The sequence below is a fragment of the Colius striatus genome, chromosome 4 (genome assembly GCF_028858725.1).
Source record: "Colius striatus isolate bColStr4 chromosome 4, bColStr4.1.hap1, whole genome shotgun sequence".
In the NCBI taxonomy this organism is placed as follows: domain Eukaryota; kingdom Metazoa; phylum Chordata; class Aves; order Coliiformes; family Coliidae; genus Colius; species Colius striatus.
This window is the reverse complement of record NC_084762.1, coordinates 79,225,389-79,240,709: the sequence shown is the minus strand read 5'-3', so window position 1 is coordinate 79,240,709 and position 15,321 is coordinate 79,225,389. Positions and strand designations below refer to the sequence as shown.

The window sequence follows — 15,321 nt, the reverse complement described above, 5'->3', positions numbered from 1 at the left end:
GCTTTTTTTTTATTGTAGCTACATCAGGAAGCCTGTGGCCTCTGGCTGCTTGCCGTATGTCTGTGAAACGTGAAAGCTGCTACGCTGGCAAGGGAGGAGGTGTGGTCATTTTTGTTCTCATAACACTTTCTATGTCCTGAAAGACTCTAATGGATAACCTTTGAGACAGAAAGTGAAAAAAGTGTCATTTTTCATGGAATTTTTCCCTTTTTCCTAGATATTATCTATATTGAAGCTATAAATCCCCTGCAGCAGTCTCAGACACAATTACTATTGAACCGAGATAAAATTAACTACTATAAGTCTGTCCAATAGTCTTCAATACTCGTCAAGTTCTGAAAAGATTCAGTGTTAGCTGAGACTTACATTTAAAGTGGTGCATTATAAACCAGCTTGCTGAAATAAATAAGACTGTTTTAAAGCTTCCTACTGGCTTTTTTAATTTGTTCATTCCCTGCTGTGAATTCATTGAAGGATCTTCCTATTTTATGCTGTTCAAGGTAAAAAAAGACAAAAAAAAAAAGGAAAAAAAATTTTGTACTCTTTACTGTCAAATATCTGCTTATTGAAGCACATTATGATGCCTGCAATTATATTTGCACTGCTATGGGAGGAGGGAGTCAATGGTGAGTAATTGCTGTAGTGGGCAGCAGTTCTGGCTGCTCTGTGACGGCCCCATCAGTACTGCCCAGTGCAGCCATGCAGGACAGCAGCTCCTCTCCTTGCCTCTCATCTTCATTGGGAGCACCATCCACTGGCCCTCTCAGCATCCATGGAGATGTACTGGGCAGCCTTACTCTTTCTCAGAACACAGACCACTCTTTGGCCAATACATGAGATGAAGAGTTTGGGCATTCCACTGAAGCCAATCCACCTGCTTCAGGTTACATTGAGTGCTTCATTCAGTTACTCAGTAGTATATTTTTTTCACACCCCAAGAGGCTACCTTTTCTTGTAGGGCACAGAGAGGTATGTAGAGATATGTTGTAACTCCTGCAATTCTGCTGCAATTCTGCCTTTATGTTTCATACAGGTTGGTGGGAACAGAGCATCCAAAGTTTTTACATGACTGCATACTCAGAACAAGGTGGGCTTCAGGCCTGAAAATGAGGACAGAAGAAGAAAATTGAGAAAGTAATATTTTTCATTGTCATATCTGCAAAAGGAAATTAAAAACTAAGCCCCTCAATGAATCATCTGTATTGTAAGATCTAAGTTGTGCAGGTTTACAGACAGCATTTAAGTACTATTGTGTATAAAAGCATAATGAAAATAATCATGTGCATCATCACATAGAAGAAAACTGGGTTAAAGAGATGGTCTGCACATAGGGATGGTGCAGGTAGCATGGAAATATGTGTGGCTTTCATCACTCTGAAGACCAAAGTGATGGTGTGGGGGAGATCTGTGTCTTGTCTTAGCACCAGCTGCATGATGGCACCAGGCTAGTTAACCCCAAGCTGGAACGAGAGGCAGCCTGAGCACACCTGGGAGGAATCACAGAGCTCACACACCAATGTCCACCCTCCTGCCAGACATGTCTGTGAGGCACCAGGCCTGACCACCACTCTCTGATGCTCCACCACTGCTTCTCAGGGAGTGTTTCTCCTGATCCGTCCCCATACCCTAGATCCTCCCAGTCACATCATGCTTGGCACAAGGTGCTCTAAGAGCATCACTTTCCAGAGCTGGGCATTTCTGCCTCCCTGCCATGCCCTATTTGGTCACGTCGTCTGTCACCACCTGCTTTCCAGGTCCTTTGCTGTGCTGCCCCAGGTGAAAGCTGGCCCAGTCCAGCTCCATGCACCTGAATACGCTCTGGTTCATGAGGACAAACATTAAAAGGTATTAACTGTTACCTCTGATGACAAACATGTATCCCCAAGGTACAATTTTGCAGAAGACAGATAGGTATTGGTGACAGTAATATCTTCTAGCTCAGTGCTGAAGTGATCAGACTCTTTGATGACATTATAATTTAGGGGCACACTGTAACTAGCTGGTTTCTTCTCCTGTTTCTGCTGGCAGTTGCAGAGTTTCCTGAAGGCTGCTCTGAATTTCTGGGACATGAGATTGTAAATTACAGGATTGATGGCACTATTTAAATAAATACAGATTCTGCAAAATAGCAGGAACCAGTTTTCTTGGAAAGGACTGGAGAGAAAGGAATTGACCACAACCAGCGTGCGGTAGGGCATCCATAGAAATGCAAACAGGATCACAACCACGGCCAACATCTTGGTAACCTGGAGGAACACAGAAGTAGACAGAAGAGGGCAGAAGTTTAGTGCTCATCTCGGAAGGAATGTGTGTGTTTCTCCATCTCTAGGGCCAAAGCAAGACTATGAACAGACTCTTCATCTGTGAATTTCTGATTAATGTTTGGTTCAGAAAGGTTTTCTACAGTAAGAACGACAAAAAAAAAAAAATCTAGCTCCAAATTCCTCCTAATTTTGTTAAATGACTCTTTCCAGGTGACATTCCAGTGAGCCCATTGTTTGACTTTTTGCAACTTCTCAAGCTGGAAAGAGGTGATGATTCAAATGGAAATAAAGTGGTTTAAAGCCACCTTTTCCAAACATATTAGATATCCTCTTTTAGGCTGGTATAATCTGTGATTGAACCTGAAGACTGTTTAGATTATCTGCTTTAACAGCTACCCTAAACAAATTTCCAAAAGCCAAAGATAATTAAATTTCTTTTTGCTCCTGAAATCCTCAATATTTAATTATGTATTCATTACTTGATGTTTACTCTGAAATGTCAATTAAAGTTTACAGAGCAAGGAAAAGGATTATTGATAAAATGTATTAGAAGATCTTTAATCTATTGTGTAAATTTGTCTCGAATAAAGAAAAAAGCAGCCTTTGAGACTGGAATGAACAAGAAATAATTAAAAAAAACTGGGAAAAAAAATCACTGTAAAAAGAGTCTCTTGCAAATAATTTAATTTTAGTATATATGGTATTCCCTGGTCTCTACATTAAAGAAAGTTTGAAGGGTGTTAATAACCAGGCAGAAAGTACAGTGAGATGTGACAGTGGGATAGTATGGTGGCACATCCTCATATAAGCCAGGAGATGTCTTGGTTAATTGTGTGAGCATGAACTGGAAAGTATTGACTGACTCTGGCAAGCTACAATTGCTTCTTTTCACTGTGTATTTTTTATTGTTTGCCTTTCTTCTTGAGATAAAACTGTTGCTGCCTATTGATGGATTAGTTTAAAAAATATGATTTTATCTTTGCTTTATACCTTCTTTCTAGGTTCCTGAAGTTATACTTCAATGAAACAACTTCTGCAATCACAGGATATGTTCTGGCTTCATGGGTTATAATTTCATGGCTTGCAGGAAGGATAGATGCAGATTGATACGAATTTCAGCTATTTCCAAGGGGACAGGCAGATAACTCCACTAAAATCACTCATAAACACATGCTAGTTTTAGGTGTATTTTTTTAGTTTGAAGTTATAAGACAGTATGTCATTCTCTTGCCTTCTGATCGGATTGCTCATTATACAGAAAGCCTGATGTCTCATTGCAAAAGGGATATATTTTCTTATAGCTGTCTATAAAGACACGTACACATATAGCCAATGTTATTTTTCTTATAGATACAATAATAAAGAATGTGATGAAGAGTAAAGTTACTCTCCAAATTAATGTATCTTTGCCTATTTTTAAATGGGTATATTCAAAGGCTACAATTTTATCCTATAATTCACTTCCCTTCACTGTCACTTTTGATTTCCCTACAGGTGTATTCAGCACTGAGAAATAGTATCTCCTTTTTTTTTTTTTTTGTCACTTGACTGATACATTTCCTTACAACTTCTAGAGTGCTTTTCTTGCTTGCTGTGCACAATCGTCATAACAGAGTTAAATGCAAATGTGAATGTCTCAGATGACAGCTGAAACAATCATTTTTCTGTATCTCTGAACCAGTTCTAAAAGGACTAGTCCTGTGAACATGGCTACAAAGTGCAAGGTGACCCAGCCCTGACCTGCTCTGACTGAGGAAGACTCGGAATGCCTTCCTTACCTCCTCTCTCCAGCTCGAGCTCCAGTCTCTGCCTTCAAACTGAGCATATCCATTCAACTGAGAGTAATCATTCATCATGAAAAATAGTCCACATTTAATGAAAGAAAGTAACCATTCACAGAGCTTGGATTAACAATGAGATTGAGCCCAACTAACAAATATGTTGCATCAGTTCAGGCATTCAGAAGGCAGGTGAATAATAGTCTACACAGGCATCAAAATACTTTACTACCAGGAGCTCCTCAGTGGACTTTGTTATCATTCCTACTGATTGATGGCAATTTACAATTCTTCTCAATGTATCTTTAAGGAACAATTGCTCAGAGAATCACTTACCATGGTGCAGCTGACATTTTGGATCCTGGGTTGAACCAGAGAAAAATAATCTTACTGTTAGGAAGCAGATATTTTAAAGTCTCACAATTAATACTTTATGGAAATGAAAAAAAGGCTTTTCCTCTTCAAGTGAATGCCTCAAAGACATATATGTATGTAGTCTGCAAACTATTAGGTGAATTTATGTATACTGGCATCTTGGTGTGCATTTTCCTGCTATCTAACACTACTAGCTTGTACTCCTGCCATGTTCTTCTTACTGAGGCTGTGATTTGACAATGTATTAGAACTGACTCTTAGCAACAGATAAAAAAACATGGTCAGACCATAAAGTGCCCTGACCTGAGATGAATTCAGTCTGCAGGCCTGAATGTGTTTTAAAATACCAAGAGGTTAGCTTTGCACTATCAAGCTTGATGCCATGTAAGATATTGTATTGCAGTGCTTCAGACTCCATGATTTCCTGATCTTGACATAAACTGAAGCAAAAGAAACCTAAAGAAAAAGAAACCTAAAAAAAGGAAAAAAGTGTAGCTAAAAAAGCAATCCTCTTCTCATCTCCCTCCTTGTGCTGGCCCCAAAGACAAGGGTATGGGTCAGACCAGACTGCTGGTCCAACTGAAATCTAACTCTGCAGAGTTACTTTTTTTCTCAGATCAATGATCCAATTCATGTACCCATACACTGTCACAGAGTCTACAACCAGTGAGAAGTGTGTTGCCATGGATCCACCTCTTTGGTGGCACCTCTAGGTATTTCAGTCAGTGCAGGACAGTGAGGAGAATTCACCGTCATTTTAAACTAGCTGCAGTGCATATCCTTCTAAAGCTGCTAAAACCCACAAATGTGGCACAAGCTCTCTACTTGCCTGTCAGAAATTCATTTACCTCATCCATCTGACCAGCAGCGGTTGTATCTGTGAGACCTGCTGCGAGGACCTGAGTTCAAATAGTTATTGACATGCTGGTAGATCCTCTCCAAGTTGGTTCCAAAGGCTCTACCTCAGAGTATGACCTACATAAAAATGGGAGCTGCTCCTAGAAGATGGCATTGCTCACTTTGTCCCCAGTGTGGCCAGAGGGCCTGTCACTCCCCTGCAGGCTGAGGCACTGCTCAGATCTTCTGACCCAAAGGTACTGCAAGCATACCCTGGACTTTTCATTGCAGCTGAATTTGCCTTTATAGATGAACCCAGCTTCCAAACACATGATTTACGCCAAAGATGCTTTCTTAGGCACACCAAAAATCTTAATTGGGATGGACAGGGCTGGACAGTAATAGCTTTAGAGGAACTTTCAGTTCACTTTCCTTAAATAAACTGCCATATCTTTTTTTCAAGTCACTTTCTATGGATCATAACTTAAAATCATTTGAGAGGCTGTGATAGCCAATGATTTAACATCAGTGGAGTGCTAAGCACCCAGACTTCTTTAAAACCTACTTTTATCCCCTCTAACTGTACACCAAAGCTCCCTGAAAGCAGACACACTAACATTCTCTTCCATAACTTGGTTGAAGGCAAGCATATGCTGATTGCTTTTTTCTTGTGGACATGAACTGCATATCCTATACTCAGAGTACGAGTTAAGGATATGGAATATATTATTAAAAGACTTTGAGAAAATCCATTCTAGTCCAAATTTCAAGTGTACTTTGGGTGATAGTGAAGCTTGAGAGTATTCCTGGCTGCATGCAATCATTCTTCAAGCATTGTCTTTTGTTTTCTGGGAATGTTCTGAAAAGTATTAAATATGTTTTTTTACTAAATGTATTTTGATTCTGGACCAGTATTCTCCTCCTTCTCCTTCCTGCTCCAAAACCTTGTCGTTCTAAGCTAGTACTTTTAGAAGACATTTTCATTACCATGATACTCTCAGTTGGTTAGTTGTTTCCTGCTCCTTCAAATACTGATCTTTCTTACATTGGTAGGTAACAGTAACAGTCATACTTACTAACTTACTCTGCCATAGAGTTACTCCAATTTTCTAAAGGCATGTAACAGTATCTTTCTCTCTTGTGCTTTGGTGGTGTTCATTGCAATGCACAAAGTTTATACATGCCAGTCTATGATTTTGTAATCCAAAAGAAAGATTATATAAATGAAAGGATTAAGGTCTTGCTATAATAACATTGCAAGTGAAAACATGCAGTATGATTGAGGATTTCTCATAAGCTATACAAAACTTATCTTGCATTGCAAGCTTGCTCTGCTGTGAGAGAGTGGAGGGCTTTCCTGTGGGACAGGTCATCCTGTACTGCATCAATATCTGAGAAGTTACTTTCTCTAGAGGGTAATTCAACTGTTTTAATCGACCATGGAAGGGCCTTAGGTGATTTGATTGGTGGAAGCAACTAACTTTTTGAGATATGCATTATGTCAAGTGATTTGGATCACATCTCAAGCATAACAAACACATTTGCTATCTAAGACTGTATTCATTTTTCACAGTCCTCTTAATACCTGAGTAAACGAGGGATTCTTCTAGGGAAAGTATTACATCTACCTGAAAATATGTAATGCAGTGTTCATATTATGAATGGACAAGAAAATTTTGGGATCTGTTGGCTGAGATAGATAGATAAAATGGAAGTGTGGGAGAGATTAATATAGCCAGAAACAGGATCTGATCTGGAGAACTGGACAGATGAGGAGAATATGGGAAAGAAAAGAAAATGGGAAAGAGAAAAGGAAGCACACAGCTCAGGTTGTGATTTCATAACCACATCAGCCAGGAAATGTATGGGCTCTTAGCTGTTATAAAAAGGGGACAAGATAGCTTCCTTGTCTTCTCATCTGCTTCCTCTGGCCTCTTGCTGTCTTTTAGCCCGCAGAGCTTGTACTTTTAGAAAAAGGGATTTAACTTTCTTCACATGTTCACAGTTTTCCTGTGTGTAAGGCAAATCCCTTTCCTATACTTCAGTTTTAAGTCCTCTCTCTCCTTCCTTCCCACAATGCCTGAGTCTTCTTACTTCCGAGCAGAACAAAATGATTCAAATCTTCAGAAGAAAAGCATTAACGTTTTAGATATGCTGCTTGAAAAAAAAAAACCCCAGAAGTTAGCAAAGTCAGGAAAACTAAGTGCCCAAAGGCAGAAATAGTTTTTCTGCCTAGTACCATATGTTGTGGAGAAACATTTACTGTCGGTTCGTGTTAGTGAACCTTTTTTTTATTGTGAAATCTGCTCTGAATATTTTGAATAACCCATTTTCTATTCATGACATGATAGAATAAAATCTTTCTTCCCCTCTTGTCTTTTTAATAAAGGGCTTGGAAATAGAATGTCTAAAATGGACAAGAGGGGAAACTGTGATCAACCTTCAATTTTTACCATCACACATACACATCTGCTCTGAATTAGTTGTCCTAAACAGCACCTATAAAATAAACAGCTGAACCTTCCGAAGTGCAAATAGGACCCATTATTTCCTTTATTCCTACAAGCAAAGATAGTTTAAAAGTAAATGTAATTGTGGTGATGCTGTATGTGCAAATGCAAAGAAAAAGAAGTGTTGACATTTATTTTTATACTTATGGTACTTTATGATGTAAAGGTACAGAAAAAAAGACTATGAGTAAAGACCATCAACATGAATTTCAGGCATGTTTAAAGTTGAAGTTATAATATGTGTAAATCTAAGGTCAATATTAACTGTTGCTTGATAGAGGCTTTTCTATTTCTCTACAATTTTTGGTAATGGACAATCTGGTCAAACCTTTGGTACAGGCACTTGTATGTTTTCCAGTTTCAATTTATGTACACGTATTACTATTTATGTGTGATAAATGCCTGTAACTGCAGTTAATGTTTGCTCAATTGCTATTTATTTTTATTAGCATATAGTCCGTGAACATGTTTTCTGGAAACTTAACAATATGGATGGTTTGCAAGTACCAAGAACAGTCCATTTTGGAAGAGCAAGGGCACAAATTGGTAGGCTAATATAATCATATGCATGTAGAAAAATCAAAGATCTAACAGCTGCAGCTGGTTTGCAACTGCAACAAAGAAACTAAAACAAAGTGGCAGAACAGCTACCTAGTAGGCTAACAAGCCAGATGCCTTCAGCCTACCACAGCACCACTGAATGTGGTATGACTAGTGTTGGATTAGATGATCTCTGCCAGCCTTAAGGATTCTGTGAAATTATAATCAAGTACTGGAGGGAAATTTCTTTAAGGTCCTGAGGAGTCTGAGACAAAGTCCCTTGTTGGCTCATGATCCTTTGGAACACGTTCAATCTTTCTTGCCAGTACATGCAGTTTTTACACTAGTTCCCTGACAACAATCAGAGTTTCCCTAACTCTAATTAGAGAGGTCCAGGATTCCTTACACATTCAAATTCAGTGTTTAACTGAACAACTACTAATTCATAGTCTGTATTTTCTGGTAACTGAGTAGAAATCAACTTAAATTTACTTCCTCGGCACCTGTGATCATCTGTCCAAATGATCATATAGTGGTTAAATACATTTTAACATTGAATTTGCATTGAAGTTCCTCATTTGGCTCTGAAGTAAATGGGACTTTGAACTATCTGGTCTTAAGAGATACTCTTTGTCATGATATCATCTTCTAGTCACATTGATCTTTCTTTTGTTAAGCTTTGAAGTTTCAGCTACTGTGACCTGAGTTTAACTAAAGGGTGGTGGAAATTTTTGCTTTCTTGACTTCCTTCCTATTTAACTTGAGTCATTCAGCAGAAATGCTCTATAATTTCTCTGTGGTCAAAGAGGTCTCACCTTACTCTTAGACATCTTCTCATTTTCTTCTAGTCTTCTGTTGCAAAAAATATTATATCACTATTTATCACCAAGACATCCTACTGACAGTCAAATGCTTTCCCACTGTATTGTTCATCTGTGTATGAACTTTGCTCTAGTAAGGTTATTTTCTTTGCAAAGCCTAGCTGAAACCCCGTGCAACACAACCATCACCAGCTCCATTAGACTTAATAGATATTTAAGGTTTTTCTTTAGTCACTAACTAAACAGATACTTGAAGGTTTACCTGCATGTTTTAATACTAAACTAAGTGCAACACCAGTTGGTTTCTTAGGGCCTGACACAAAGTAGCATTGGACACACTGGTATCTCTGAAAACAGAGCATACCAATATCTTGCCTTCTCCTGTAAAGGTCATCCCTAAGGAGAAAGTTAGGAGTTGCCTACTGACTTGCAGTGGCTGACGAAAAGCTCTGCAAAAGCAATAAATGACTCCTACTGTTTTCCCTAAAGAGTGCCTCAGCTGGATTTAGCTTCTGATAAAAAAACCAAAAGAGGTAGAATTAACTGGTTTCTGTTCCTTCTGGGACTTTCCTGATGGAAAGCAGAAAATTAATTTGAAATGTACTCTCATGTACGAAGAAGTGCCTGATTGTCAAATAAAACTGGTTTTCTTTTGAAAATTTGAAAATACGTCTATCACACCCTGCTATCCTGTACAACTCTGTAAAACAGAATAAATGTTGCATGAGTAGCATTGATTTAGCTCTTCAGTAGTGGATGTAACAATGGAGTTGGACATGTCCTTTGGGTATGTACTGGTGCTTGTTTCCTTGTTTGTAGTGCAAACAAATAACTCAGTATTTCAGTAGTTGTCCAATATCAGTGGTAACATTTGCTGTTCAGTGAAACAAAAATATCTTGGAAATTGAGATACTTTATGAGAAAAGAAAGTTTATTTTGTGTCTTCCCTCTGTTCCAACATTTTTAAAAAATGACTGATTTTCATCTCTGAGTTGTTTCAGGTTTTTTATTGCTTGTCTTCCCTTTCCAGTTTTGTCTTGAAGTGCTTTGAATTAAAACTTTAGGGGGTTCTCAATCGTACTTTGAAGGCTTTTTCTGTTGGTGGTTGTTGAAACTGGGGTTTTGATGCTTTAGTAAATAGATTTTGTTCCTCTTAGCTTTCCAAACATTGGAAGGAAGTTAATATTTACTAGAAGCAACACAGTACAGTGACTTTTAAATCATGCTGGTAGGAGGGTGAAGGAAGGAAACAGAGTGAGTAAGCAGAGGACCACTTTGTCTCTGGAAGAGCTCATTTTCATTCATTGGAGATGTGCTTCCTTCCAAGCTCATCCTTAAGCATCTCACATTGAAACTATATTTGAAAAAGGCTTGACTCATCACACTTAAATATACTCCAGGCCTTCTTTCTAAATCATAGAGTGATCTAAATTAGCATTCTGTTTTGAAAACAACACGAATCCTCTCACCACCTCACCACTTTTCCCCCTTTCAGTTCTGGCATTGTATCTGTTTACATCAGACACTGGAAACATCTGTTCTAATGAAACTGCACATCTCCCTCCTGTTTATCACACTGATGAGCTTCCCCTGACCCAAACTCCCTCCACCCCCTTGCTTCAACTTAAGTAGATGTGCTGCATAGTTCTAAGGAAATAGTTTTTTCTCTGTCTTTCCTCCATGAGCACAAAGCTATTCTAGATGCTGTATTAGGGTTGTTCCTCTCTTGCCCCACTCTTTCCATTGATGCCTGGTATCCTATATTTCCAAGTTGCTCTACACATTTTCAGTTCATCTACTTCCAATTCTGGGCTAACTATCATACCAAAAATCTAAGTGATGTATTGTCATTTTTGAAGAAAAAAAAAAAAAGCAATTGCATAACTATATGACTCACAATAAAAAATATTGAGTGTATATATAAGACTAATTATATAAGACTAATAATATAGCAGACAGAAAACACAAAGCTAAAAGCTAACTCAGTAGATTAAGGAAGTCTAAAAACCAATGATACAATAGTCTAGTTCTACCATAAACTGTAAACAATGCTTTTCAACTAAAACACAGTCACTGTATGACAAGATAGGGGAGAAAATGCTTTCTTACCCAGGTAAAAAGCAAGTTTTGACCATTTCCATTTAAATATAAGAAAAAACTATTTCACTGTGAGGGTGAGGGAGCAGTGGCACAGGCTGCCCAGAGAGGTTGTGGAGTCTCCTTCCTTGGAGGTCTTCAAGACCCGCCTGAACATGTTCCTATGTCACCTGATCTAGGTGACCCTGCTTCTGCAGGGGGGTTGGACTAGATGATCTCTAAAGGTCCCTTCCAACCCCTACCATGCTATGATTCTATGATTCTATGATAATCACTCAATGGAGCTGTGCTGATTTTCCATGTCCAAGTTTTGGCAGTGGAGAGGTTGCAGGATTAGCGTTCCATCTTCATCCCATTACCCCTTGTCCTGTTACTAGCTACAATAGAAAAAAGGGATGTCCCAACCTCCTGACACCCACCCTTTAGATATTTGTAAATGTTAATAAGATCTCTCCTTGGTCTCCTCTTCTCCAGACTAAACAGCCCCAATTCCCACAGCCTTTCCTTGTGTGAAAGATGTTTCAGTCCCCTGATCATCTTGGTGGCCCTGCGCTGGACTCTCTCCAGCACTTCCTTGTCCCTCTTGATCTGAGGAGCCCAGAACTTTCCCATTTTCTCTCCCACCCTGCTGTGGGGAAGGACAAGTAAATGACTGGATGAGTATTTGGCTGCCAGTTGGAGTCAACCCACCACAGGAACGTGCACAAATTTCATTTTTTGGAAATGTTCTTGGATAAATACAAAGACTGCCATGTAAGGAGAAGCATGCAGCACATTTTCAGCTACTTTTTCTACAGATCATATGCTGGACATCGTGTGCAACTTTATCACTATAGTGCAAACACAGGTCCAAGAAGGCATATAGACAGTTTTCCATGGCAGCAGAAGCCACTATGAGGCCAGACTATATTGTCAGCTGTACACGCCTTTGCCAGTGCAGCAGGAAATTTTCACTTGTATATCTTACTAACTGCTGAGATTTCAGATTTTTTAAAATATGGACTTCTGTTTTCCCATTTTACAACACTGGCTATATTTTGCATGCTGCTAATATATAAAAAGTATTACCAATAATGCCACACTATCTTTACCTTGCTTTCTGTGTTGTACTCTGTGCAAATGATTGCTTTACTGATAACAATGCTACTGTAAACAACTAAGTTACTTAGGCTTTTAGAAAAAGTTTTGATGTCTTTACAGAGCATAAAAGACAACACATTACAATCCTCACTTTTTGGTTTCATAGTGTAACAGTATCCACATACAGCAATGTCAAACGTAAAAATCTTGTCTGCTTTTCAAGTGATGCTAAGCATATGTAATCAAGTACGTATACAAAAGTAATACTGTAAACTTGAAAAGTAGATTATCTTCCACTAATTAATGGGCAAAGAAAAACAAGTTAAACACTTCTAATCTTACTATTAACTGTATTTGGAAACACTTAATTAAATATAACCTAGCCCACATGTTTCAGTTGTGCATTTCAAAGCATGGTTTCAGTGCTCTGTGACTGCTCACTGCTCTTGCAGGCAGCTCAGCTTTTGAGGTGAGTGGCATCTCTAATAAGGGAAAATGGAATCTCTCATTAAACACTGGCAATCTACATAAAATAAGAAGAATATAAGGTTCAAACCCTCACCCAAGGAAGATGTTAATTTTGTTTGAAAAGGCATGCAGCTCAGCTTTGCTTCCTGAGGAAGCTGTGCAGTGCAGGGAGGTAGAAAAGTCCCACTGCCAAAGCACTCCTGAGGGTGCCATGTTGAGGGGTGTGAGCCAAGGGGCTCAGCACAGAGCATTACTTCCTTGTGCTCTAACCCAGCTGCCTGACCAAACCTCAGCCTGCTCACAAGACTCAGTCCCCTGCTCTTCTCAGGACTGCTGCATGCTGTAAGAGTATCAGGCACTATGGTTTATTTATGGCTAATAGCCATAAATTAATCTACTAACTATATTCTACTTGTATTGTTACACATTGCAGCATACATATTTAATAATATAAAAAGAAGCTGCTCAAACCCATGTCTTAGTTTTGAGCCATGAATACATAAAAATATTTTAGGAGAATAGCAAAGATACATAGAACTTACAAAGCACTTGTATATACAGACTTGCTTAAGTAGACTTTTCCCAGGAAAGTTTGAGATAGGAAAAGTAAAAACTGCATTTGCACAGTGATACAGTGCCTCACACAAACCACAAAACCTCGGCTCTCCTAAACTTCAGGCTAGTTCCTTCTCTTCAGATCTCAAAAGTAACTCAAGAGCCACTCTGTGTACTTGACAGGATTACTAACAGGCTGTAATACAGTGAAATTATAGGTAAAAATGTTTCATTCTTTATTGACACTTCCTAATTGCATTTTGATATAAGTAATAAAATACTATCAGTTTTTTAGTCCTTGCAATAGGTAACAAAGAATAGGCAAGAAAAAGTACATAGTTATATATATGTGTACAGGTATCACAGAATTTCAACATGATTACTTAGCAGAAAGAGAGAATATTTTAACCCCTTCCACAGGTTTAGACTAGTGATGTCTAAAACAATTGGGGTTTAGGTTTTACAAAGCCATTTCAAACTGCTGTTCCTACCTGCCTTCGAGAAGCAATAGTGCTATTGAAACTCTTGTTAGTCATCTTGGAATTCACAGACTTGCTTTGGTGAGTCATGTCATTCCTCCATGTCTTAGAGTTTTCTTTGGGGTCCGAAGGGATGGAGTTCAGGAACAGTATTTTAGCAATCAGGCCGTAGAGGACAGTCGCCAGTACCATTGGCACAACATAAAATATACCAAAGTCCATCATGTAGATAGGAGAGTAATAGCTCCTGGACACCTTGTAGCCACAGGACACAACAGTAGTGTCTTTGTAGACTACTGTATTAAGGTCTAGCAAGAAAAACCAGAGCATACAGTATATGGACGTGAAAGCCCAAACAAAAATAATGATCTTTTTGGCTCTTGAAAAAGTGCATAGGAATTGAGCTTTGATTGGGTGGCAGATGGCTATGTATCTCTCAACGGTGAAGGCAGTGATGGAGAAAGAAGATGTATTGATCCCTAGGTACTGAAGATAAGTGATGCAGAGACAACCCACATAGCCATACACCCAGGATCTATACAGGCTTTCTGTGATATTGGGTAGTCCTGCAGCCACAAGGACCATGAGATCTGCCACAGCCAGACTCACCAGATAGCAGTTAGTGGGAGTTCTCATGTGTTTGGTTCTGAGGACCACCAAAACCACCATGATGTTGCCCACGATGCCCAGTCCGCAGATGAGGAGGACCAAGAGGATAGTAACCACTTGGTATTCGGCTGTAATGATATCCTGGCTTGTTAGTGGCAGCCCAGTTTGGTTCTGCTCATCCCCTGTGGCATTCTCCATCTTCACCAGCCCAGTGCTGCTTCTGCCCAGCACCTGGTCTCAGCATGTGTTCTCCCTGGTCCCCCGAAAAAGGGTGAGTGGAGCAGAGTGTGGGTGAGCCATAGCCCCAGAGCACATTCTCCATATAGTGCCAGTCCCAGTCCCGTACTGTTCTCCACTCCCCTGAAGGCACCTGGACTTTCAGTCTTTGTAAATTCAATGGCCAAACAGGTTAATTCCTCTCAGCTCATTCACACCAGTTTGAAAGCTCAAAGCTCAATAGCTGGTTTGAGGCATTCACGAAAAAAAATTCCAAACAGCATGTGGAGATGTGAGCTTTCCCTGTGCAGAGGAGGAGGAGGCGGCGGGAGGGAAAGCAAAGCCTCCTGCACTGCCAGCTGGCTGAGGCAATGCGCGGGACTGAGCTGAGACAGCCCAGGCAGACTTTGGCATCATTGCTTTCCAGGAGGAGTCATAATGTGCTGAGGGTGGAGACAGCAGCCAAGGTGAAAGCAGAGGGATTTGCGGAGCCCCACAGGTTTTCTCCTTCTCGCTGCTTTTCCTCTCTGCTTTCAGACCGCGATCATATCGATCCATCCTTGCAAACCAAAAGGGAGACCGATTGGCAACAAAAATACTTACAAAAAACCTGACTTTCCCCCCGCCCCTGTCCTTGTGAAAGTGATGGAAATTTACACTTGTCTCCTGCTCCACAGGGAGCTGTAAGTGTC

The 15,321-nt window shown here is 39.6% G+C and overlaps 1 protein-coding gene across 1 annotated transcript; it reads right to left on the bottom strand.

Moving 5' to 3' along the window:
* Positions 1-1,838: 1,838 nt before the first annotated feature.
* TRHR (thyrotropin releasing hormone receptor) lies at positions 1,839-14,611 on the bottom strand. Its single transcript, XM_010197453.2, has 2 exons — positions 13,817-14,611; positions 1,839-2,246 (listed from the first exon to the last, which is right to left on the bottom strand). The coding sequence occupies exons 1-2, from the start codon at positions 14,609-14,611 to the stop codon at positions 1,839-1,841; spliced, it is 1,203 nt and encodes a 400-aa protein (XP_010195755.2).
* Between the last annotated feature and the right edge of the window lie 710 nt (positions 14,612-15,321).